We start from the raw sequence: 24690 nt of genomic DNA, 5'->3' as shown, positions 1-24690 counted from the left end.
GCCGTGCTGCCGCAGAGGCTCCCCGGCGGGGAGGTGCCTCGGCGCCACTGCAGAGACGCGGCGGCGGCGGCGGCGCGCGCTCCCGCAGAGGGGCTCCGGCGTGCAGGCGGCCCCGGAGCGGCGCGGGGGCAGGCTGCCGCCCGGCTCCCCGGCGCTCGAAGGCGCGGGGTACGTGCGCGGTGCTGCCGGGGCGAGAGGCCGTGCCGGGCCGCGGGGCAGAGGCGGTGGCGGACGCCTCTCGGCTGCTCGGGAGGGAGACGCTACCTGCAGCACCTCAAAAAAGGGAAAAAAAAAAGCAGGAGAGCATCAGCCTTGCTGCAGCGACGCCAAGGAGGAGACGCTCTCCCTGCTGCAGCTGAGCAGAAAGCGATCGCTTTGGGAGCAGGCAGCACCGCCATGGGATCCGAGGAGCAGGGGGACGGGAAAAGGAGCCGGCTTCGGCCGGCCGACGCTCCTGAAGGCGCTGCAGGGTGCCGAGCAGGCTGGGGGGGGAGGAGAGGGCTCCAGCTGGGCACGCAGCAGCTGCTGCGCTCCCTGCGCTGGCGGAAAAAGCTCTCCATGGTTCCTAAATGCATGCGGTGACACCTGGGAAGGGATCGAAGCTGCTGAGGGTGGTTGCCAGGGAGCAGAAAAAGCGATTTGGCGATCATTTGCTCTGTATCTCAGAACGCAGGAAAGCCACCGAAGCGAAGGGCTGCGATGAGGGCTGCCCCGCCGGGTTGGGTCGGGGTCCAGCCCCCGCGAGCCTGTGTGGCGGCTCACCCCAGCGCGGGGTGGGCACCAACGCCTCCACGTGTACGTCCTTCCAGCGGCCCCGCCATCCCACCTCTGCCCTTCTCCCCTTCCAGAGCCAAGGATTTCAAGACCCGCTTGGGGATCCTGCTTCATAAACCAGAGCTGGGACACAAGATGGGGACCTCCAGCAAGCTGCAGCTGGGCACCAGGTGGAGGTGAGCCGCGCTCTGCCGCGTCCCGGTCTCAGCCCCGGCGTGCCCACGGCGGGGAGCCCCGAGGCGCGGGGACGGGGCAGAGTGGTGGGATGGTCCCCGCGGCCCGTGTCGTCCTGTCCCGGGGGATGATCCTGCCCGTCTGTGTGCAGCGCGCAGGTCCCACCCAGCCGGCGGGGAGGCGGGCTGCTTCCCAGCTCCGCCGGTTATAAAGCCAGGCTGGGGAGCCGAGGCTCTTGCACTAGGCACGCGAGAGCAGCGCCTCAGCGACAGGCAGAAACCCGGAGCCTTTACGCGGCTGCGGGCGTCTTGGAGCGGTGACTGGCGCACGCCGGGGAATGCAGCCAACGTTAAAAGCCCAGCACTAAGTATTACTGCTGCAGGCAGGACTCCTTCTTGCAGAGGGAGCTCTGCGGAGCTCGTGCCAGGGCACAGGGGCTCCTCTGCCGGTCCTGCGCAGAAGAATAGCTGGCCACAGCCACGCTATGGAACTGAGGTCTGGTGAGCCAGCGGGGAAGGCGAAAGAAAGGGAAAAAGAGAAAGGAAAGAGGCCCCACAGGTAATGGATCCTGGGGGCCTCCGTTTGGTTTCCTGCCCGCCGCTGCCGCCTCTCTTCTGGCCCTGTCCCTTCGTACGCGGAACTGCTTGTAACGAAGCCTTCCCGTCCTTCGCTGCAGGGCCGGGGAAACGGTGCCTGCGGGAAAGCAAAGCTCACGGCCTTTTGTCTCTTCCAGGGACTCCTCAAAAGAGGTGCTCGAATGGAGAGAGTCCTTCGACCAGCTCCTGAAGAGTAAAAGTGAGTAGGATTTCGTTCGCTCTTGATCGGAGCACACAGGGCAAATACGGTCTCAGTGAACGAGGGGGTGATTGCATGTCTGGCGTCAGCGTACAAGGAAATCTTGTCTCCTCCTCAAATCAGACATTTTAGAAATTAGGAGGAGGCCCCTTCCTGCTCGGGAGAGCGGTGCCCTGACAGAGCTGATGATAAACTGGGTTATTGCCTAGCTTGGTCAGACAGACCTGGGCACCTTTAACCCTTTCTTCTGCCTGGGTCCTTCCTCCGGGGCATGGGCACTGTCTCACCGTGCAATGCCACTTCCTTGGGCCCAGAACGTTATGGGGGTGATCTCGAGCCGACTGCATGTAGCAGTAGCAGGGTAGGGTTTCCTTCTCCCTTTGGCACAATGCAGAAAGCAGCAGCAGCCTCACAAAACTCTCCCCTGGGCCGTAAGCATTAATTTTTGGACGACTCCATCATTTCTCGATCCCTCTGTTGCCTCTTTCTTGCAACCACCTGCTCCTTTTCCTACCTCTCTGTAAGCAGCCTGAGCCGTCCCTACCCCAAGCTTCCCTTTGCCCGCACTCACAAAAAGGCAGCTCTGTCTGCCTGTCAGTATCTTCCACTGCACAGTAACACCACCACTTTTGCATGAATTTTTATTCCTTGGAAGACTATGTTGCTGCCCTCTCTCTGTCTGACCCATGCCTCTGGGGATGACTCTTATACAGGGGGAAAGAATTCAGCTGCTTTATTGAGTTATATATATATCCATCTTCCATTCAAAATTTGCTATGTATATTGTGACGCACAGGATTTCCATAAGGCGTTGCCTCCCTCTCCCCCCTTCAGAGCGTCCCTCCTGACCTAGAGAGGGAACCTCCTTCTGAGTCCCGCACATAATCCCTTCCTCACATTGGGCTTTACAGCAAGAACACAATGGCAGGACTGCCAAATTTTAATGTCAAAGTTGTGCTCTACCTTAAAAGTCATTCCACAGCAACAGATAGCCCTTCCATACTGCTAGTCTGGGCTAGGCCTAATTTTTTCCTGCCTTTGTCGTGTGCTGTGAAGGCTAGCAAGCATCTCCCGCTTTGTAATTGAATAGATTCTCTGAGCCTGGAAGCAAAACCATCGCTGCAAGTACTCTCCCACACTCCTCAGCATCTTCCCTCTAGATCTCAGCCAAGAGGTAAAAATAAGTCATTGTTGCTCAGTTCCTCCCCATGTACTAGTACCTAAATGGATTTCTCCTTAGGTAGAATTAGATCTTTTCCAAAGCTGTAAAGAATATACTCTGAAGACTCATTATAGAAAGGTCAGATAAATAAAACCAGAGGAATACTTGTCTGTGGGAAAGGATTTCACTGGAGTCTAGAGGCCAGTTAGCAGAATCTCAGAGGGTGGAATTTGTCCAGAGGGAAAGGAAATCTGTAGATGTCATGGTCTGAACTCCCAGGGAGACGCTTGCTCAGCAGCGTTGCATCTGGCAGGCTTCCTCGCCTCCCAAGAAGGAGATGAGCACCCCTCGCCTTTCGTTCCCTTCTGTCCCATTACCTGCGTTTCCCTTTTCTTCCCAGATGGGGTGACTGCCTTCCACACCTTCCTGAAGACAGAGTTCAGTGAGGAGAACCTGGACTTTTGGCTGGCTTGTGAGGACTTCAAAAAGACCCGGTCGAAAACGAAGCTAGCCTCCAAGGCCAACAGGATCTTTGAGGAGTTTGTTCAAAGCGAGGCACCCAGAGAGGTGAGAACGATTTCTGGCTCCCTGTTCTGTGGCTCTGACACTGAGCAGAGGGGTGAAAGGAATAAAACGTCCCAGTGGGCTTTATTAAAGTCCTTCCTCAACTCAATTTGTTCATTCCCGTTCACAAAAGCATTTATTTTTAATCTCATGTCATGTTCCAGAATGAAGGAATATAAAGACTGGAAGCGTCTTTACTCTCATTTGGAGAAAGCAGTTTCCCTTGCCACATGGGAGGGAAGCTAATGCCAAGTTAATGTTTATGGACCCTCCTTCCTTGCAGGTGAATATCGACCATGAAACCAGGGAGATTACCCGGAAGAACCTCTCGGGTGCCACCTCTGCTTGCTTCAACGAAGCCCAGGCAAAAACCCGCACCTTGATGGAGAAGGACTCCTACCCCAGGTTCCTGAAATCCGCCTCCTACCAGGACATGACAAAGCAGGCCACCAGCCGCTGCATCAGCAAGCGGTCGCATACCTGACCCGAGCCAGCGCCCGCGCCCGCGCCGGGGGGAAGAGCTATAGGACAAGGCAGAGGCACCGCAGCAGAGGCTGGGGGCTGAGAGACGGTTTGTGAGGCCTGAGGACCACGCGGTGGGGTTTCGGCTGAAGTCCTGGGATTTTGTCAGGACCCCCAGGACCTCAAATGCTTCCGCTTCCCATCAGGCTGTTGCGAAGAGTGGTCCTCCCTCCCCACCACAAGCTTTCCCACTGCTGGGGTGGGGAACCGCGAAATGGGACTGTCGGAGGAGGGACCCGGGCAGCAAGTGCTCCCCTGCGAGCGTGTGCCCAGTGCCTCCCCCTGCAGCACCAGCGTGCGACGGGAGACCTGCACACCGCAGAGGAAGGAAGACAGACATCCGATTTGGGTTGCAAGTCCAGGCAGAGGAGACTGGATTCCCCAAAGCATTGAACTGCGCGTAGCAGGAGAGCTTCAGCCTGCTCTCAGGACCCTGCCTCTGACCCGCACGAACGACCGTAAGCTGCGGATAGCGCACAGGAGTCTGCAGTTCCCGCAGTGCCCAGGGCGACAGCCCAGACTTGCCCGCAGGGTTTTTCCTATGAGGGAACATGCAGAATAAAAGTCCAAAGGCTACCTGGCAATTTCGGCCAGCGGGACCCTCCACCTGTCTTGTCCTGATCATAAGATTCTTATTCTGCTGTTTTCTGTGCATGCGCTGCATCAAAGCTTTGTACCTTCTTCCAGTACAGCATAGGCATAGCATCGGTATTTTTATCCCTTTCTTAAGCTATATGACCTTTAAATTGCACCTAATCTTAGGTCACATGCATAACTTTTTATGACTATTACTATTATTATTATTATTTATTGTTATTATTGTTATAAAATATATATTTATAGAAGTGCACTGCTCAAAGCACACACAAGTCCCTTGCTCTGAGGATCTTGTAAGTTAAATTACTTTACATGTTGCAGCATTTAGCATGCCTTCCACATTTTCTATATACAAACCTAAGAGAGGTAAATAGACAGACCTGTAATGGGACCACAGAGCAAAATACATGAACTGCAGTCGTGAGAGCTGTAGTCTGGCAGGGCTGCTAGCGGGGTCTGAGACGGAAGGTTTACCGTGAGCTTGGAGGACTGCTGACGGCAGTAGAAGGACACTTTGCAGTCTGTGCTGTTTCCTTTCTCCCCTTAAATAGAGCTTTGTGGCTGGCATCTTGGCACGTAGACTAGCAGCTTGTCCTAGACAAAGATATCAATGCAAAACATCATACACTTTGGTGAATGATCCTACTGAAAACTTTTTATTTTGAACATGTTCTCCTTAAATATAGCCATTTCCTCAAACAGGCCTCCCATACCAGGAAAGGAGTGCTGTAGGAGCGCTGCGGCGTTCAAGGAATGACGCAGACGGCTGTCCCTCCACCTCAGGCTTGTGGAATTTATATTCTTCATAAACGGTCTTATGGAGAAAATAGTTCCTTTAATGAGATGTGGGAGAGAAAACCTGGAGCTTTCCCCCGGTTTAAAACCGGGTCTGGTGTTCCCTTAGCTGGTGAAGCCGGTCTGCAGCCGCAGCGCTTTAAAAGAAACGTGGTGAGCCATCCAAAAGCGGGAGCTGCGCGCTGGGAATTCAGCGGGAGACAGGAGGAGCTTCTCGGTGGGGATGGCAGAACGTTTCACAAACGGGGACCTGTGGTGCAAGCGCTTCAGAAACCCTGCTGAGCAGGTGTTTATGGCTCCCAGAGCTCCCCGAGATAGTCCGGGCTCTGGGGCTGCAGCTACACCAGAAAGCCGTAGATCCATTTTGCAGCCACGGTGCTAGCAGCTGCGTCGGGAACTAGTGCAGAGCTGTCTCGGGTTTTCGGTGCTGGGTCAGGGAGCACGTGCCGCGAGCACGGTTTCCGAGCGAGACGAGAGCCTTGTGTGGCCGCGCTTGCCTCCGTTCATCCCGAGACCAGCCCAAGACCGAACCTTGAGGTCCTTGTTCTGTTGTTCCTCACTGCTCGCCGGGGGAGCCTTCTCTTGGCCCCCTCGGAGCACGTGCCTGAGTCAGAGCGCAGGATTACTCCGGCATTTTATGGCTGTTCGAGCGGAGCAAGGGAGAGTCTCGAGAACCGGCGCCGGGACACTGGTGGGAGTCCTCTTCCGCTTTCCCCATCCCGATTCTACCTCTGAGTCTCGGTGGGTTCCGGCTGCATTTGCAGGGAGATGTTAGCTGCTTTATTATTTATTATTTATTTTTACAACTGGAACCACCTTCGTAGTGTTACTGAAGTGAACAACGCACAATGGTCCGTTTTCATTACTAACATGTCATTATTATAAAATGTAAAGAGAAAAATACTGTGACACCATGGGTTTTTGGATGAAGGCTTCTGATTTATTTTTACATACTGATTTTGGATTACTGTATTACAAAGCATACAGTGTAAAGAAAGGTGCTTGTGTTGCATGGTTTGCAGGGCATTTACAGTTGCTTTAAAAGTTACAATATCAGAAACGGATAGAAAAAGAAGGGGAAGATTTTTCTAAGAGGAAAAGTTCTTCATGATATTTGGCTTATTAAAGAGACATGAACAGTTCACTGAAACAATGAAGGCAGAAGTTAAGTTTTGAATCTATTGACTGATGTTTAGTATTGTTTATATTGCTTGCCATTTTCTGAGCGCTTTACAGGATTACAGTTCACAACACGTGTTTAATATCAGTAAGACACCATTGTCTGTTAAGCACAGGAGGAATCAAGTTAGGGCTGCTGTTTGCAAAACTGAGTTTTCAATCACTGTCACAAATAATATTTGATTTAGCATCAACTCTGCTGACTATCGGATTCTCTTCTGATGGGGAAAGTACCCGGCACGAGGGGGTATGAGGAAACGTTGTACCTCTACGGCAGCACTGGTCTCCGCGAGGTGCGAGCGGTGCCCCGCAGCGCGCTTGCGGGAGGCTTTGGGGCCGCCGAGCGGTGGGGCCGGGGCGCTGTGCCCGGAGCGGCTGCAGCACGTGCTGGAGCGGAGCGCGGCTGACGGGCCCGAGCGCAGCTCGGAGAGGCTGTGTGGAGGGGATGCGAATGCACCAAATAAAGGTGGGTTTAAGCTGTCATCTTGTTATTTATTGCTTGGTTTTGAAGCCAAAATTAACTGCCCTGCTTCAGAAGGGGGGAATGTAAGTGGACTGCCAAGGAGGAGCTAGCATCAAAGGTAACAGCAATTCAGGGGTCCTTAGATCCCGAGGCAACACTATTAGCCCAAGCCAGTCTCTGCCATTAAAAAGTCCTTCATAAGCAACTGCTGCTATAACATCTCTTGAGGTGTTTGCAAAGCCGTATGTACGTCTCTGTTAACGCAGCCGTACAGAGTCCAGGAATCATCATTCACTGTAAAAATACAGACTCTTCTCATTTTCTGTTCCCTGCAGTTGCCATCCACCTAATTCGAGAAAGACAGTTTAAATTTCCTGTCTTCTCTCTTGTTCACTGTTTCACTGCGTGGCCTTGTTTGACAATGGGATGGTCTAGAATCACTGCAATTTGCATGCGTACCTGTTTTTAGTGCATGTGAGAAAGAAGAAGTGAAATGAAAGTTTTCCAGGAAGTACTGCAATTATCCAGCAAGAAACACTCGCTGAGATTAGCAAAGCAGTATTGAAGCAGATGAACACAAAGTCATGTACTGTTTTGTTTTTTTTTTTACCGAAGCTTCTAACTAAAAAAAAGCAACAGTCTGTCTGGCAGACCTTGAAGTTAATTTAAATCTGATTGTCCCTAAAAGATATTTAAGCGGTGCAAACAAAAAAAAAAAGCAAGAATATTTAATTAGGATTTAAAATCTTTTTGAGAGATTGAGCACTTGAGATGTCCTTAGAGGGAAGCACGGGGCTGCGTTCGTCCTTGAGGCAACCCGCCTCGAAACGGACGGCCCCGGCTGGGTTTTAGCGCTCGGCACGTTGCAGCTGGTACCGTAGCATCACGCTTGCAGCACAGCTCCCTCTCACAAGCCGACGGGCTTCCCAAGGGGAAAACTTGACGAATAAGCCCAGAAAAATCGCGCCCAGCCGGCAGGAGGGAGGGAGCGCGGGGGTGACGCATACTTGCTCCGGGGCCAGGTTTCCATGAGCCGGGTGCGCGGCGGTGGTGGGTTGCGTTAATTCGGTGGAAAAACCCTCCCGTTCCCCTGCGCCCTGGGAGCTGCCCGGCGCCGCAGCGTGGCTCCTCCTGCGCCAGCCGACGGCGAGGGAGCAGCTGTGTTTTTACTGTTTCCCACCCTGTGACTTTCCACTTCAAGGCCTCGGCCGGGACGAAGTGCCGGGAACCACGCGTGACGCGCACGGCTCGCTGTCGCTCCCGCTGCGCCTGCGACCCAGCGCCGAGGCTGCCGCCCCCGGGTCCCGCTCTCTGCCCGCAGCCTCTCGCGGGGACTCCAGCCGCCACCGCGTTTCCATAACTGGTAAAAAACTGATGGCAATATTCATGTTTTTGGACGCTGCCAGGGCCCTGGGCGCACCCCTGGGCTCCCCAGTCCCCCCCGCAGCGGGTTTGGCTGCCGATGCCCAAAGTCAGCACTGATACGGTGCAGCTGTAGCCAGGGATCAGCCTGTTGGGAAAAGAGCAGGATGAGAAACAGCTGGGGGAAACTTTGTCCGGGGCCTCAACCTTTGCCTGGGAGCTGCATTTAAGCTCAGGTCCTTGGCCTTGGTCCTTGTTTGACCTATCTTGGCTAGTCTTGGGTGCCTTCAACAGACTTGCTCTGGTGGGGCTGTGCCCCTGCTTGGTGAGGTCCTGTTGCCTTCAGCTCCTCTTCTTGGGCCTGCTTTTGCTGGCAGTTCTTTTTTTGTCCTGATGAGATCTGAACAGCAGCCCAAAAGGCTAGTAAATACAGACAAAAGTGTAAAGATGCTCCATTGCAAAGTGGAACTTGATCGGTGGCTCCTGCATTTGTAGCTGCACCTGTGAGTGCTCAGTGTGTGTCCTTGTGTTGGTCCTTTTCCAGGGATTTGTTCCAGCACTGAAAGTCACATCAGTGTGACCAAGTGTGTAAGTTTTGGGGGTTCCCGCTTGGTAATGTAATAAGGAAGCAAGTGCTAGGAGCACGAAGGAAAAAATGATCTTACTATTCATGGGCTGTTTAAAAATTATTTGGACTTTGGCAGGCAGTTTTTATTGTTATATTTTTAGCTCAGAAGCCTCATGTATATTTGTGGCTAGTGGCCAGTACTCGGATATTAGGCTATGTTATCCCAAGGGAAAGGCTGCAAAATGGGCACAGGTCCATCAGTGCAGAGGAAAAGGAGGATTTGCAACACTGTGCACTTGGTTTTTGTGCTCATTATGTCTCTGCAGCTTAGCTCTGAGCCTTCGGGTGCATGGAGGTAAATAAGGACTCCCTACAGAAGTGCAAATACAGCAGGAACTGCAACAGCCTGGAGGCTACGGTAATGGTTGTAGTGGGGAACCCTGTGACTTACGCTTTAGAAAACACTTTAAGCTTTTTTATTCTTCAAAAACTACCCAGCACAGAGATTGAGAGTTTGAGCTTAGACTATTGTGTGTGACTGGAAAACAATTTGGTGCTATGTGCAGACCAGGGATGAGAGAGTGTTACAGGGAGTCCTCCTTTGCTGGTGCGAAGAGCAGAGCACTTCTGTCACAGCCCTGCTGGTTGCAAACACATGGTTTCTAACATCTGGGTTTGACGCTGGCCCAGCTTTAGCAAAAAGTGAAGAAACCCTATCTGTTGTGGTGGGTTATGCCTCCCCAGTGTAGTCACAGGTGTGACCCTCAATTCCTCTAAATTTGGTAACCACCACTTTTCCCATCCCTTGGCTAATCGCTGTCATCCCTCGTAAGTGAAGGACCAAATGGCAAGAGGCTTCCTTGCCTTGGGTTTGTTTTCTCCTTTGTCCTACTACTACTATGACTATTGTCACTCTGTAGAATGCACAATGGCTTTTGCATTGCAGTCACCAGAAGCTGTTTGTTTGAATAGCTGAAATATATCTCAGATTTGTTCATTTTTTCTCTCCTGCAGTGCTCATATTTATAGATCTTTTATTCTGTGTGTAACAAATTCTGATGGTGTGTCTCTGTCAGAACTGGCTCCCTTTCATCTTTTCACTATAAGATAATTAACTACCTTCATTAAATCAGCAAGTTGAAGAGGTGTTTTATACTTAGATGGCTGAGTGGCATGGTATTATTCTGTACTGTAGCTTTGACTTTTTTAATGACAGGTTGCAAGGGTCTTTCTAAGGAGTCTAGATGAAGGGCTTTAACACTGTCCTCTATGAGCCAAATGCGACACTTCTGATTCTTCAGAAAAGGCTTCAGGGCTTAGCACTACTGCAATATGAAGGACATCCAAACAGATAACCTTCAGCAACAAAACCCAGTGTCATTTTGGAAACACAATGCCATCAAAGTCAGCAGGCAAGAGGAGCTGCCCAGGTTTCTGCTCTGGCTAGAGTGGATGGCATCCTGGTTCTACAGCTAGATTCAAAATCCCTGACCAGCATTTCTGCCAAAAGAAAGGCCACATTGTACGCTTCTGCTGGCCAAGAGCCATCAGCATGGAAACAACAGGACCATGATGGAGTCTGGTCTGTAGTCATCTAACGAACTCAATGTTTCCTTAGATGATGAAGTAAAGAAGGGTTGCTGCACTCAATCTTTGGCAGGCTATCCTGCTGTTTGTAGGAGAGGAGTAAAACACAAAAGTCCACCCTGGGACAACAACTATCAAGAAAGACACAGTGCATCCTTTCTTCTACACGCCCCTCCTAACTTATCAAGCCTTCATCGTTGGCTTGGAGTCTGTGATGTACCACTACTCTGTTTTTGTCTGCTTTCCGGGCTGAAGAATGGCCATGACTCTTCCAGCCTGCAAACAGGAAATTAAATACCCAGGCAGAGCCCCAGCTCTGGTGAAACCAGGAGATGCTGTTGAGGTCAGCAGAATTCTGTGAGTAAAAATGGAGTTTTGACAGTCTGGCATGATTTGAGATTGTCACGAGTTTTCAAGGTCCTTGTCCCTGCGGGGCTGTGTGAAGGTCTCTGGTGGCAACATGAATTCTGCAGGGCAGGCTGCTTCTGTGCAACTCTATCCAGAGACTGCGGGGCTTTGCAAGCCTCCAAGATGCGCTGCATGCTGTGAAAGGAAGGATGCTCGATATGATGGTTAGCATACAAAGATGCGACTCCTGCATGGGTGGAGCTTTTCAGAGCATTTGTGAGTGTGTTGGCATACAGATGTGTGCAAGCAATGCAGGGGTGCATGAGGATTTGGGTGTGCACGTATAACCTGTGTGCAGGGCTGTGTCTATGCATTCATACCCCACTCTAGAGTGTGTTTTCCTGCATTCACATCCTCATGTTTCTTTGAGCTTGTACCTGGCTGCGTCTTTGTGTACGTAGGCTGATGTGCTGCTTGTGTGTTTGTGTGTGCATCAGTGGTGGAAAGCCAGGCATGAGTTTGCTGACGCGGTTTCAGCCCCATTTTAAGTGTGGTCTGAATCTTGCAGCTGACACAGTTCAGCATGTTCACGTAGCTGCGGAGCCCCTGCCTGCCAGGCGCGTTGGCTCTGCAAGCGGATCGGCTGGTCGTACGTTACTAGGCGGTGGGAGACACAGGATGGCAGTCTCCTTGTGCCTCTGCTGCTGGTGTCGCAGCCTGGATTTGTTGACGCATCTCAGTCGGTGATTTGGATGCAGAAGGGAAGGGTTGGAGGACTGGGCTCCCTCAGGTGGTGTTGCGTTTACGCAGACCTGCCTGTGCAGCAGAGGAAGTGTGCTTGTGCCCGGTTACAGTGCAGCAGCCTGCTTGCACTGCTGGCTGCGGTTAGGAAGGTCCGACCTGGGATATAAACGGACATGGAATTCCTTGATCCCCTGGGTGGGGTTTAGCAGCATGAAGACTTTCTTCATGTGGATACCTGGTGGGCTCACCAAAAGTGGTGGGGGGGAGAAACCCAGCTAAAAAACAGCATTTGTGCATTGAATGTCTCTATGCCTTCAGCTGCTAAAACACTGCTGAACGCAGGTTTACAAACAGCATGTGAGTGTAGGGAAGCATGTGGGGAGAGCACTTGGCTCATGACTTCCTCCTGTGTGCTGGGCAAAAAAACCCCAAATGTGCCCCCCCCCCCCAAACTCCACCAGGTGGATAAAATGCCCCAGGTCCTGCCCTTTCACAAGGAAGGGCAGCTGGGAGCCAGTCTCTTCTCCAGCAATACTTCCTGAGCCGCAGAAGGGAGGCAGAACTGCGTAGAAAAGCTGCTCCCTGACTTTTAAGGCGTTTCAAGCAGTAGATCCGTTTCTGGATGGGTAGAGGATGACTTCCCTGCCTCCCCGGGGCAGGTCCCCCGCACCTCGGTGCCTGCGGCCGTGGGCGCTAGTTAGTGGGCTGGGTTCGGTGACGAAGCAATACATCTGCGAGCCTGCTGCGGAAGTGCCAAATCGCTTCTGGGTAAAAGCCAGCAGGACTAGGCGCGAAACACTTCCTAGGGCAGGGGACTTGCAGCCTTCAACCCTGCTGCCAGGAGGAGGAGGAAAGGGGGGGATAGACACACGCCTCCCCCTTGGATGACTCGGACCCCCCCCGCGCGCCGGCGCTTGCAAATTCCTCGCTGTGACCGAGCTGGCGGCACTCGCATGGTGACGGGCGGCAGAGCCTCCAACCCCGGGGGCTTCCGCAGCTTCGTACCAGTGCTGCAGCTCTCGCAGTCTTGCTGCTGGGCCGCTGCAGGCTTCTGCGCAGGTGAGTGAGGGTGTCGCGGGCAGGGGGCTCTGGGTGGCTTGCACGGTGGTTCAGCCCACTGCGAGCCCTGCTCAGCTCTTCCTTCGTACCCTGGCTTCAGTGAGACTGGAGTGTTTTGGATTCCCTGAAAGTAACATTTTTTTCTACATGTGGCAAAAGGAATAGAAAATTACTTACTAAGACATGCAAATGTATCTAAATCAATGAAATATGATATTTATGGCCCACTTTAAGGAGGGGGGAAAATGCCCCAAAACCTAAAATGGGACTTCCTTGATTTTCCAGAGGGTAAATTCATATGCATTTGGCTTTATAACTTAAGACCTCTCTGCCCATAATCTGGTTTGTTTAGATAATTTATTTCCTGTCCAGCTTGTCAGACAGTGACTCCAGAAAGTGCTGGTCACTGGCAAAGTACTTTAGCCACCCTTCACAGTCAGGAAAAAGGGTGTCAGAGCTCTAACTTTTCCGGATACTTTAGGTCCTACCTGATTAACTTCTTAATGTCATGAAGATATCCAGAAAGGCTTCTGGTCAGATAGGGTCTCCTAATTGCATTTGAAAGTGTGGGAGGTTTAAGGTGGGCTCACTGGCTATTCCAGATATTGGATCAGGGCCTTTAAAGGCCCATTTTTGTGGCTGCCATCCAAAACTGAAGGGGAACGCCTGAATGTCTACTGAATTTTCCACCAAGGAACTAAAAATCCTACTGGCCTTCTTAGGTGATCCATAGTAGACTTGCTATAATTTTCATAGTAAGAATTTCCTGGGTTCTCTCCTGTCCTTTTGTAAGCACGGCCAGCAGTGTTGTGCACTTTCCTTAGGGAATCACCCAGATGCCCAGGCCCACACAGTTCACAGGGAAGGTCTGTTTGTAGTGTTGGGAGCAGATCAGAGAAGTTGATAAATGTGTGTGTTTGGGTAAGTGATAAAGCCATGCTTCTCCCTAGGCCATAGCTCTCTTGACCGACACTGGCATTACTATTCTTGGTTTCGCCTCACACAGATCTTCCTAACATCAACTGAAACTGGAGAGATTTCATGGTTTGATAAACAGGATCTTCTCTTTATTAATTAGGTGAAGACCATGAAGCCTTTACCTAGTGCATTTCATAAGCCAAACACAGAGCATCCCCGCACGACGAAGGCGTTGAGCACTCTGCCTCTCCCATCCTTCAGTGAGATCCCTGGGCTCCAGTGAGGAAATCAAAGCTACAAAGCCCTCCCTCTAACGATCATGGAGCACACAACTCAGAGCCAGCTGGAGGCACCACCCTCTTCAAGCACCGCAACAGCAGAAGACCTTGCTGCCAAGCTAAATGCTGCTGTGAGAAATGAAGAGATAGAAAATGTGAAGGAGCTGTTGGAGAGAGGGGCGGATGTGAATTCCAAAGCGGAGTCGGGCTGGACGCCACTGCAGAGCGCTGTGCATGTGAACGAGGACCTGGTTCGGTTTCTGCTGGAGAAGGGTGCTGATCTGCATGCCAGGAAGGACAATGGTGGCACTGCCTTTACTGAGGCAGGGATAGAGGGAAATGTGAGACTGTTGGAGCTCTTTCTTGATCATGGCTCGGACATTAATGAACATGATGACAATGGCTTCACAGCTTTCATGGAGGCTGCTTGGTATGGGAAAGAGGAGGCCTTGAGATTCCTGCATAGCAGGGGAGCAGATGTGAATTTGAGGAGGGTCGTCAGTGAGGAAAAAAGGAAACTAAATAAAGGAGGTGCAACAGCATTGCTGGATGCTTGTAGGGAGGGTCACACCTCAGTTGTAAAAGCTCTGGTCCAAGATATGAACGCTGATCTGAACATCTGTGACAACCAAGATAGAAATGCCTTGATCCATGCCCTCAAGAGCAGTCGCAATAAAACAGTGGAGTCTGCTGTCTCTATAGGACATTTCCTGCTTGACCATGGTGTTGATGTGAACAGCAGAGATGAAAATGGGAAAACTGCCCTCATCCTGGCTGCTGAAATGAAGAGCTTAGATTTGGTGAAGGCTTTATTGGACAAGGGTGAAATAGATATTGATGATGCAGATGATGAGGGCAACACAGCACTGATGGTAGCTGTAATGAAAAATGATTACAACATAGCAAAGCTGCTGTGTGAAAAAGGAGCAAGGACTAATGTTGGGAACCTTATTGAGGTTGCAAATAGGAATCGTGCTTCTGACCTGGCAAAGCTTCTTCTGAAGCACAAGGCCAGGTTTGTTCCAAAATCCCCTACAGGCTGGGAGCCAACCAGTAAACGCTGGAGGAACCACCTGAAACAGCTTTATGAAATTTATCGCCCCATGATTGGCAAACTAAAGATATTTCAATACATATACTATAGGATTCAGAACACTTCCCAAGGTAGCATCTACCTAGGGCTCTATGGTGACACAGAGGTGGCAGTAAAAATAGGCTGCCACCGTGATACAGAGGAGGACAAAGAGAAAAGATTCCTTGAACAGTGTGGTAACTGCAAGCGTCTAGTGAAGCTCTTTCAGTATGAGAAGGCAAAAGGCTGCCTGTATTTGTGCTTTCCTCTCTGGGAGAAAAACCTTGAAGAGTACTTGCAAGAATCAGAAGATGAAATGGATTACAAAGGCATTCTGAAGATGATCTTCCAGGCAGTGAGAGAACTGCACTTGCTAGGATTTGCTCACCAGGATCTGTGTCCCAGCAAATTTTTGATAGGTTATCTTTTTTTTTTTCCCTCAATGTTCTCATCTTGTTTTCCTGTTGCTTACAGTTTAGAGAAGAGGACATTTCCTAGCTGTCTGTAAAATAGATATGAAAACACCAGTGAAGATGTCTTTATGTGGGATGAGATGTCTGTGAGATTCTCTCTTGTTTGAATAAGTGTAGAAATGTTCCCAGAGACCCATGGAGAAGTGAATAGAACAGCTTTACCTGTCTCATTAGGTCTGCCTTCCTTTCCAGGGCTTTCCAGGTAGACCAACCCACAGTAGATCCCTCCAGAGATTTGTTTTCTAAAGAAGGAGCCATCCAGAAATCAGTGATAGACTGTATCAGGGTTCTACATTATTTGTTAACAATTTCTTTTTTCCTCAGATTTAAATGGCACAATTTACTTGGCGGATTTTGATAATCGAAGAAAGTTGATTGAAGACAAAAAGGAACTTGTAAACTCAGACCTAGAGGTAACTTCCCTCCAAATCAATGTGTTTCAAGTTTCAGGCTGTTTCTGACTTTTTCTTCCCTTGAAAATCACAAGGGAAAACTTTCTGCATCCTCAACTAAAAAATACCTTGTTTTTTGGGGGAAGCCCCTAAAGCAAAAGACTCTGCAGAAGAATGACAGTGATGAGGATTTAAGACTGGCTGCTGTTGGGATATCCGACAGCAAGCCTTGTGAGTACAATTATGTGGCCTGCCATGCCTGTCTTTGTACACACAGCTTCACAGATGTCTGCGTTTATGTATAGTTTTATACTTGTGCATGCCAATAGGCACGTGTATATGTTCACATAGGCAGACTTTTTATTTTGGAATATTAATTTCTTCCACTTGGCAAGAAGTTTTCATATATCACACTTAACTAGTGACCTGTTTCTTTGTAGGCCCTTAGCAGGCTCGTGCTATATGTTATAACAGGCGGTAAGAAACCCTTTGAGAAAATCAGTACCAAGGATGTGGCTACAGATTCCCCTGATTATGAGGAGGCTCTGGACCTTGTGAAAAGCTTGGGGTCTCATGATGAGCGAGGCTTGGAAGGTTTGAGTAAACATCCCTTTTTCTGGAGCAAACAGATGTAAGTCCTGGGAGTGCACAGGAAAAGTTTGAAACTGAAAATTTGCCTGTAACTGCTGGAAATGATGTTCTGTTGCAGCTAATGAAGCTTCTGTTTCTACAGTAGGTTCAATTTCCTGAAGAATATATGGAACAAAATCAAAGATTGCCACAACCAGGAAACTGTTTTTAAAAACTTTAACACTCCTAAAGGTGTTGCTTACCTGCAGTGGACTTTGGAGGTAATCCTCTTCTCTTTGGATTCGTATGAGGGTTGAGTTCGGCATACAGGTACAAACTTTTTCTAAGTGTTTCACAGGCCCTTTCTAAAACTGTAACTAGACAGAGGAGCCCTGTGTATATACAGATAATTGGGGGAAACAATTAAGTCAAAGCCATGTGATCAAAATAGCATCAATGTCTTCAGTGTGGTGTCAAGGGGGCTTCCATTGACTGGGGTGAAGCAATTTCATAAAATGCCTGATAGACATAATCCTAAAGTGCAGCAGCCCTCCCACGTGGCCGAGGCAGCAAGAGTCCCTGTCGTTCGTGCTTGGTGGAGCTGAAGGCTGAGGGAGGGGATGGGAACTGAAGTGGTTTGAGTATAATATGCCTGCGTATTAAGGTCTCAATCTCAGTTCAGTAGCACAGCCTGCGTGGCCCTTTCTAAACAGTGATGCAGTTGGACCAAGACTCCTGTATCCTTCCTGCCCTCCAGACATGCATTAAAATCTACTGTGCTGTGAGGACAGTCCTAATATGAATGTCAAACCTTGGCAAACCAAGAGAGAAAGCACTTCTTGGAATCGGGGGTCTGTATGGCAAATGTCCTGCAAAGCACTCTTCTGTTCATGTTGGTAAACGTTTGAGAGTCGCAAGCTCTATCCATGCAAGATGATCTCTCTGTAGAGAGAGCAGCTGTAGTGAGGGGAGGAAGATGAGCTATTTTCATGATGCGTGAAAGGCAGAGAATAATTTGCAGTTTTTGTTTCAGATTGACAAGGAGGTTCTACAAATCATGGAAAACCCTGAAGGTAGAAAATACAAATATAGGAATGGAGTCCAAAACCTGCTGAGGTTCATCAGAAACCTGGATGAACACCCACAAAAAAGGTAAATGTGTTCACATTCCTGTCCCTGCCATAGCTGCATTCTGGGGGTATATGTATCTGCAAGTGTCAGCAAGTTTGAGAGCAAAACCTTCTTCAGAAGGTTCTTCTCCTTTTCTAGAAGGGTGAACAAAACAAACAAACAAAAAACCTTTACGTGACTAGACCTCTTGAAGCAAAATCTGGTTCCCAGGTCCTCACCCTTAGATACACAGCCTTTAAGCAGAGCATTCAGCTCCAGAGAGTTGGTGATGGCTTCATTTCTGCGCTCTTGCCTTTCCAGAGCAACCTCCCTGTGGTGTGGAGAGCTGTCCGTGATAACTAATGCCAGGTCTTGGCTCCTCAGCAGGGTCATGAATGTGTCCTTCCTGGGCTGCTGTTCTTGTTGCAGGCTGGTGTTTTCTGCCATAATCCCAGGAAGGCTTCTAGATCACTTTTAAATATTTGTGCTATTTCTTATCTTAAAAAAGCCTCCTTGTATACCTTGCTGTTATTTCCAAAGTGCTTCTGTTTACTGTACTGAGGTGCTTTGAGATACGGGTCAGGAAGCACCAGTCCTGTTAAGAGATCAAAATTCTTATTCTCACCCTTTTGGGTAGGACTGGACTCCCAAAGAGCTGCCAGACTCTCCTCTGCTCACAGCCTTTTATAGTCATGGGTGCTTACATCCAAGGTTAGCTGTCTCCATCTGGTACAGTAGTGTCAATTTGAGGTGACTGTTTCACTGAGGTTGGTGACCACCACCACTGCTCAGTGAAGATGAAGGTGGAATTAGGCAGATGAAGGTGTTGGAATAGTGAAAAATGGAGTGCAGAGCTTGGGCAAAGCATAGAAAAGTAGCAGCTCAAGGCTACTGGATTTCTAGGAAACCTTCCCACATTTCAGAAAGCCTCTGGAATGGCTTTTTCTCTGTAAGGAAGGAGCTAGGGCATCCTGGACACCTTGACTTCTTGGGCAAGCTTTAAAACTCCATTTTGTTTCTGTTTCATTTCAGGATCAGCGAAATAATAGGGGATCATGCTGACTATTTCTTGACGCTTTTTCCAGCACTGACCATTGATGTCTACAACTACTTACACAAGCACCCCACTTTCAGTCACCTTGCAGATATTCAGGACCCTTCTCTGTCATAGTATGTGTTGTTGCTTCATGTCACATGGCTGATCCCATCATCTGCCTCCTTTTATTCCCTGTTTGCTCAGCTGTGAAAGAGCTGAAGAAAGTGAGTAAGGAGATGGAGCGTATGTAGGGACAGAATCCGGGGGGCTTATACTGCTGAAGCATCTCTTTCTTTTTTAAATATCTGGTGCGACAAACATAGGCTTTGGAGAGAAACCAAGCTGAGGCCCAGCCCAGGTCCCCCTTGACTCATTCTGTCACTTGAGGCTTATCTGCCTCTGAGGGGGAGTTAAAGGCCCTGGCTCTTATGGAGAGTAGGGAGTTGTGGGACAGAGCCCTCATCCCTATAAACATGGGAGGCAGGAGAAGAGCTCGGACAATCAGGGATTCTCTGGGAAAAAAAAAAGGGGGGGGTTAGAGCTCCTGCTAGGGCCAATATTCCCTACGGCTTGCACTTACACGAGCAACTTGTGTACCCCTAGGAAGCACAGATTCCCTCCTTTTGCTCCCTTTGAAGCATAACAGCCAGGAGCGGAGATGCTTAGGCAATCGCCTGGCTACAGACCTGCTCTTGGCTTGTTAGCGGTCTGATCCGGCAGAGGTGTATGCAGTGCAGCCTGTTGGGGAGTGAGGCACTTCTGCTGAGAGACACAGGGAGCATTTCTGTGAGGAATGGATGTAAGGAGGGTGATCCTGCAAAGCTGCTACTGCGAGTGACCCTGACTGACCTCAACAGGGTCTCTGAAGTCAAGGGTCTGCAAGGACTCCTTCCTCCTGTAAAGGACAAGCTCAGCACAGTGCCCTTTAGAGACAGTATCTGCAAGGCAGGGCTATGCACAAACACTCCCTGTCCCCAAAACGTGGGTACTGGGGTATCACTGTCCCCCTGTCAGGGATAGCTCCCTCAGGCAGAGCTGCTGCCCGTACAGCGTTAGTATGTAGCCAGCTTAGAGCTTTGGTGATGGAGACTGGATGGTGTAAATCTGTTTTTGATATGTATCTGAAATCTTATGACATTCGATGTGTGGACCCGTTTATCCTAGGGCTTGCTTGTTTCTCTGTTCACAGCTGCCTTTCCTTTCACTCAGAGTTGCACAGTGATTGCATGTCACTTATGGAAATATTTTTCAAGTGTTGACTGGATTTTTTAATTTTTTCAAACTGAGATTGTTAACCTTTCTATTACCCTATACAGAATTAAACTTGGAATAAACTTGCCTGGAAAACTGACTGTTATTACACTTACGAATGAGGTCCCCCATCCCCTTTGCATTGAAAGAGTTAGTGGTCTGCAGCACTATAAAATGCCTGAGAGGCTGGGATTTCTGGCCTCCCTGTGGAGGTGCCTTTTGGCTGTTTAAGTAAGGTGGTAGATAGTCTTGTCACTGCTCAGATGAATTGCTTCTGACTGATAGGAGGTTTGAGGGGAAAAGGTGTTGAGAAGGATTTGGGGAAGGGGAAGCCAGTCTGGAACTCTGGTATGTATTTAAAACTCCAGGAATTCATTGATCCAAATAAAGCAAATTCTGCAAGGTATTTCCTTACTTTGAAATTACATGCATCAGAAAGAACTAGAGGCTTCCTGTCACTGGAAGCATGCTGTCTCTTGTGAAATAATTGGCTAAATGGTAATTTCTTCTGTTTTGTTTTTCTTTTGCAGGGTGGGGGTCAGGGTTGTGGAGGAGTTGATGTATGTATATGAGCAACAATGCTTGCACGTGCATGTTTGTGTACATGCCAGACTTGAGGAGTAGATGTGTTTGTGACCCCATCTCCTCCACAAATGAGTGGCCATCAGAGCGCATCAGTTAGCCCCATGCATCTGTTTAAATATGTGTGTTGGGTGCCAGCAAGAGGAATGAGCAATGCTTCGCAGGGAGCCTGAGGCCTTCTGTGGCAGATTTTCTTTCTTTTGTCCTTCTGAGTTTTGGTTTGTAGGCAGTTACTGCTTCTTGGGTACTGACCATGCCACAAGTGACTGCAGATGCTACAAGTTTACACAGGCTGAAAAAAATGTGCAAATTCAGAGGACAAAAATCTGTTAAGGACAATTAAACATCCAGAAAATACTTCTGCCTCAGGGAGTCCATGAACCTCAGGTGGCTGGAGGCTGGGAAAATTTGTCATGTCCAGCTACAGGCTTCTCCTGTTCTGCTCTTCTGTGTGTGTCTGTTGTTGGTCGGTGTTGGAGACTGGCTGCCAGCCTGGATCGGTGATACTGGTCCAGAGCAAAGGTTCTTCCAGTGGTCTTAGGAACCTCTTAAAATGCATATATGGAACAACAAAAAAGCATTCCTTATTTAGACTGTTGGTGAGGTGCCATCAGAGAAAACGCATCCAGGAGAATGTTGACACTGTAGGAGAAAACAGGCTGTAAAACATCCCAGTTCCACCATCTGGCTCTTCTTTCCTCCTCTTGTTCAATACTGTTTGTTTTCTCCTTTCCTCCCTGCTCCGTCTCTTTCATTCTCTGCCTTTCTCATGCCCAGGACACCCGGAGATGGGCGGCCCAACCTCTGCAGAGCTGCAGCACGGGGAAGGTGAGTGCTGAGCACCCAGCGCCGTGCAGTAGCAGAGGTGAGCGGTGCTGCTTCTGCCCTTGCTCGAGGAGAGCTGAGGCTGAGGGCTGGGCTCATTCAGCCTGTGGTCAAACGTCACGGTTCCTGTTTGCTTCAGCCTTTGCGTCATCTTGTGTCTCTGCTGTTTTACTAAAGGCTTGGTGTATGACAGCCCGAAAAGGCTGCAGAAAGTCCTTCCTGAAGGCAGAGAAAGCCCAAAGATGCCTAAACTGAGGAATGATTAAATCTATGGAGGCTATTACTTATCTTTCTGGGACAGTCAGGCTGCTAGAAGGAATTTCTGGGAAGGTTTTTGTGGTCTGTGGCGCAATGTCTTGCTTCCTGTGATGCCAGAGGTGCCAGCAGGCTGGTATTGGAGGAGAAACTTGGTTCGTGCAAGACAACTGCACAGCTTATTGCTCGCTGAGCGTGGGGCTGCCAGACTGGGGCTGACGCTGGGGAAAATGCCACCCTGCTGAGTGCAGGATGTGGCCGGGGAGCAGCCGCCCTCCCCTCCTAGCAGCACGTGGGGGAGATGAGTGAGCCCTCAGCGAGGGCCGGGCAGCGCTGAAAACGAGTGGTGAGGACGGCTGGGCAGTATTGCAACCAGGCCGTATTGCAGTGCCTGACACGTCGCAGCTGGACAGGCACAGCCTAAGGGTAACAGTGTCTCTCGGAGGCTTGGAGCCGTCTGCCTGGGCTAGTGCTGGGCGATGCGCTGGTGGCTGCCAGCATCAGTGCCCGCCTGGGAGGTATTAGGCTCTCACAGGCAGACTCACAAACTGTGCGCGCAGTGCCCAGGGCATGTGGATTTGGCCCTACACCTTGCATTCCCCTGCTCTTGTGCCTGTATGTGGTGCGCTTGCAGGGCCTCTGCTTTTTTTTTTTCCCTGCTGGGTGACCCCAGGGCAGCTGGCTGGCCTGACCCAGGTGTCATGGGATTAGGTGCTGCCTAGTGTCACCTGTGTGCTAAGCTCATGCTTGTGTGCACAGGGGTGGCCCCTGGTCGGTGTGGCGCCTCGTGGGTTGCACTGGAGAAAAGTTTGCAGAAGCAGTGGCTGGGTAGGATGAAGAGCGCTTCTAGCTGCAGAATTGCTGTGAGGAGCTTCAAGCACGTCTGCGAATCCTGTCCTGCTGGTGGGGACTGGGTTCAGCTGGGCTCAGACTGTGGAGGCCATTCCTGTGCCCTGATAGGTCTGAAGCTTTAGTGCAAAGCACACAGAAACACAGCTAGTCTTGTGGGCTGAAAGCTCTTGGGGCAAAATCACAGCACGGTACATGAGCAATTCTGTGAGGAGCTGGTCAGTCTTACAGCTGGTTGCGAGAAGCTGATGCAGCTCCTAGGGCAGCCTCTTATATACAGAGGGGGGGAGAAAAAACAAGACTTTAGGGTTTTTGATCCTCCAGAAGCAAAATACTAATAATAACAGACAAATATGAAACCTTAATCTTTTTCCTGACTCAAATGCACCTGGATTGTTGTTGGAATGTAGTCTTCTAGGATTTGGGAGTTAAAGTAGGTAAAATAGCTTAAATTACAGAGCTGAGAGCTTCCAAGTGAAGGAGCTATAAGAGGCAGTTATGCTAAAGGTCACAGCCTTTTCTTTGAGATCAGGTTCAAAGTGCACTTCGGATTTCTGCAGCTTCCTGGTGACTTGGCAAAGCCACTCTGCCTCCATTTCACACAGGAAAATGAAGGTGTTTAGTATGATGTGGTTAGTGCTCTGAAAAAAAAAAAATCTCCTGAATAATGATTTAAAAAACATTCTAAGGCCCCGAGTCAGGCGTTAGCTGATTTTGCCTGGCCGCTCAAAGGCTGTGGCAGGACTGCCATGGTCGGACTTTCCCCCAGGACAGCTGAATAGTAAAGAAGTGCAAGGGGACTCTTTTAACCTTCCCACCTGCAGGAGGTATTTTGTTTTTGTAGCAAGTCCGGAGGGGTGATGAGCTGAGACAAGGCTGCAAGCCTGAGATCGAAGAAACAGGAATGAAACCACACAACAGGAAAGCAGCCCAAATCCTCAGCAAGAAACACTGATCCCTCCACAGCGGGGCTTGGCACACTGCTGGGAGGTGGCAGTCTTGGAGGACACCCTTCCTCAGGCAAAGTATTTGCTGTTACTTCTGTTGGGCTTTAAGCACTGAATGGTGTTATAGAAGTCAGCTCCCTGCTCATTCAGGGCCTTATCTAATCCCACAGAAGTCTAAAGCAACCTTTCCAGAGGTGTGAATTGAGTGTCCGATCTGCCTGTTAGTCTTGCAAAATGCACCTTGCAAATTTGTTGGGAAAAGACCCCAAACGTGTCGTTATGGTGTACACCCAGTGTGACTTATTTACTCTGAGTCCTGGCTATGGGCAACGGAGTCCTTTACAGCTGAAAGTGAGGAAGGAGACAGATGTGTGGGCAAGGGTGCATCTTCTTGGGTAGAAATGTGTAGAGCCGTGTCGTGCTGTGGCTGTGGAGATCCGAGCAGCCTGCACTCTGCATTACTGGGCAGACAAGATGCTGTAATAAACAGTTGCTCTTTTTTTTTTAGGTGCTATTGATGATTAAGTGCAAATTGCACAGCGTGTTTGGGCTCCCCAGCTTCCTTGGAGCCCATACCTGCTCTGCTCAGTGGGGAATGTAAAGTGAGGGCACCTGTCCTTCCCTCTGCCCCTGTAGGAGGGGAGAAGCTGCAGCTGCCACCGCTGCTGATGAAGGCCTGGCCAGGGCATGGGTGACTGGGGAACCAGGGCTGGTGTGAGCTCCCTTAGCCGCATCTGCACTGGGGTCTCTGGCAGCAGTGGAGCTGCTCAAGCACACTTAAACATCACCTTTGCCAAGCTGTGCTGTACGGAGATTTTATCTACGGGAGCAGTGAGGGTACAAAGGTCTGGCCCAGGGACAAACAACACAGCGACATGCTCTCGGCGTGTGTTTTTGGGGCACGGAGAGGTGCAGCAACTGGGGATTTCTTGTGCACGTTACTGGGAGAGGTTGCTGAGAGGTGGGAGCAGGACCTGCCCACCTGGAGGTGGGGGACTCAGCAGCCCCTATGCCAGACCTGACCTGCTGGGCAACACAAGTACACCTGACTTCCAACTGCTGCTTATTTTCTTTACAAACTGGTTCAATCAAAGGCCCTAAGGATGGTGCTGTGGAAACAGAGGCTTGCTAAGGCGCGTCGCTCCTGAGGGACGCCTGTCCTCAGCCCGGCTGTGGTGGCCCGCAACACACCTGTGTGCTCGGCAAGAGCTGCCACGTGCACAAAGGCCGACGCTGCGCACAGAGGAAAGGCCAGGATGGGTTAGATAAACTTCTTAGCTAAGCTGAGGTCTTCTGCCTAAAGGAATAAAGAAAAGGAGAGTTAGACAGCTGGACTGCTCACCCAGCCCAGCCTACACAGTTGTGTTGGAACAACCGCAGATCTAAGAAAATACTGTTCGGACCCATGCAATGATAGTGTTGCTGTGGACACTGTCATT

General features: G+C 50.0%; 2 protein-coding genes across 3 annotated transcripts; both read left to right on the top strand.

The window, feature by feature from the left end:
• The first annotated feature begins 877 nt into the window (after positions 1 to 877).
• RGS16 (regulator of G protein signaling 16) lies at positions 878 to 4737 on the top strand. Its single transcript, XM_067300427.1, has 4 exons — positions 878 to 950; positions 1682 to 1743; positions 3306 to 3472; positions 3753 to 4737. The coding sequence occupies exons 1-4, from the start codon at positions 910 to 912 to the stop codon at positions 3951 to 3953; spliced, it is 471 nt and encodes a 156-aa protein (XP_067156528.1). The 5' UTR covers positions 878 to 909; the 3' UTR covers positions 3954 to 4737.
• A 9048-nt stretch (positions 4738 to 13785) lies between these two features.
• RNASEL (ribonuclease L) lies at positions 13786 to 19893 on the top strand. 2 transcript variants are annotated; one of them, XM_013954262.2, is made up of 6 exons: positions 13786 to 15380; positions 15759 to 15847; positions 16267 to 16457; positions 16560 to 16677; positions 17430 to 17548; positions 18539 to 19893. In XM_013954262.2, exons 1-6 carry the CDS (start codon positions 13931 to 13933, stop codon positions 18675 to 18677), a joined length of 2106 nt encoding a protein of 701 aa, XP_013809716.2. In that variant the 5' UTR covers positions 13786 to 13930; the 3' UTR covers positions 18678 to 19893. The 2 variants fall into 2 exon arrangements, with proteins under 2 accessions (XP_013809716.2, XP_013809723.2); XM_013954269.2 differs by lacking the exon at positions 18539 to 19893 and having other exon boundaries at positions 16560 to 16726; positions 17430 to 17508.
• Positions 19894 to 24690: the final 4797 nt, after the last annotated feature.

The sequence above is a fragment of the Apteryx mantelli genome, chromosome 8 (assembly GCF_036417845.1).
Source record: "Apteryx mantelli isolate bAptMan1 chromosome 8, bAptMan1.hap1, whole genome shotgun sequence".
Classification (NCBI taxonomy): domain Eukaryota; kingdom Metazoa; phylum Chordata; class Aves; order Apterygiformes; family Apterygidae; genus Apteryx; species Apteryx mantelli.
Note: the sequence above shows the minus strand (reverse complement) of the source record. Positions and strands in the feature narration are given on the sequence as shown.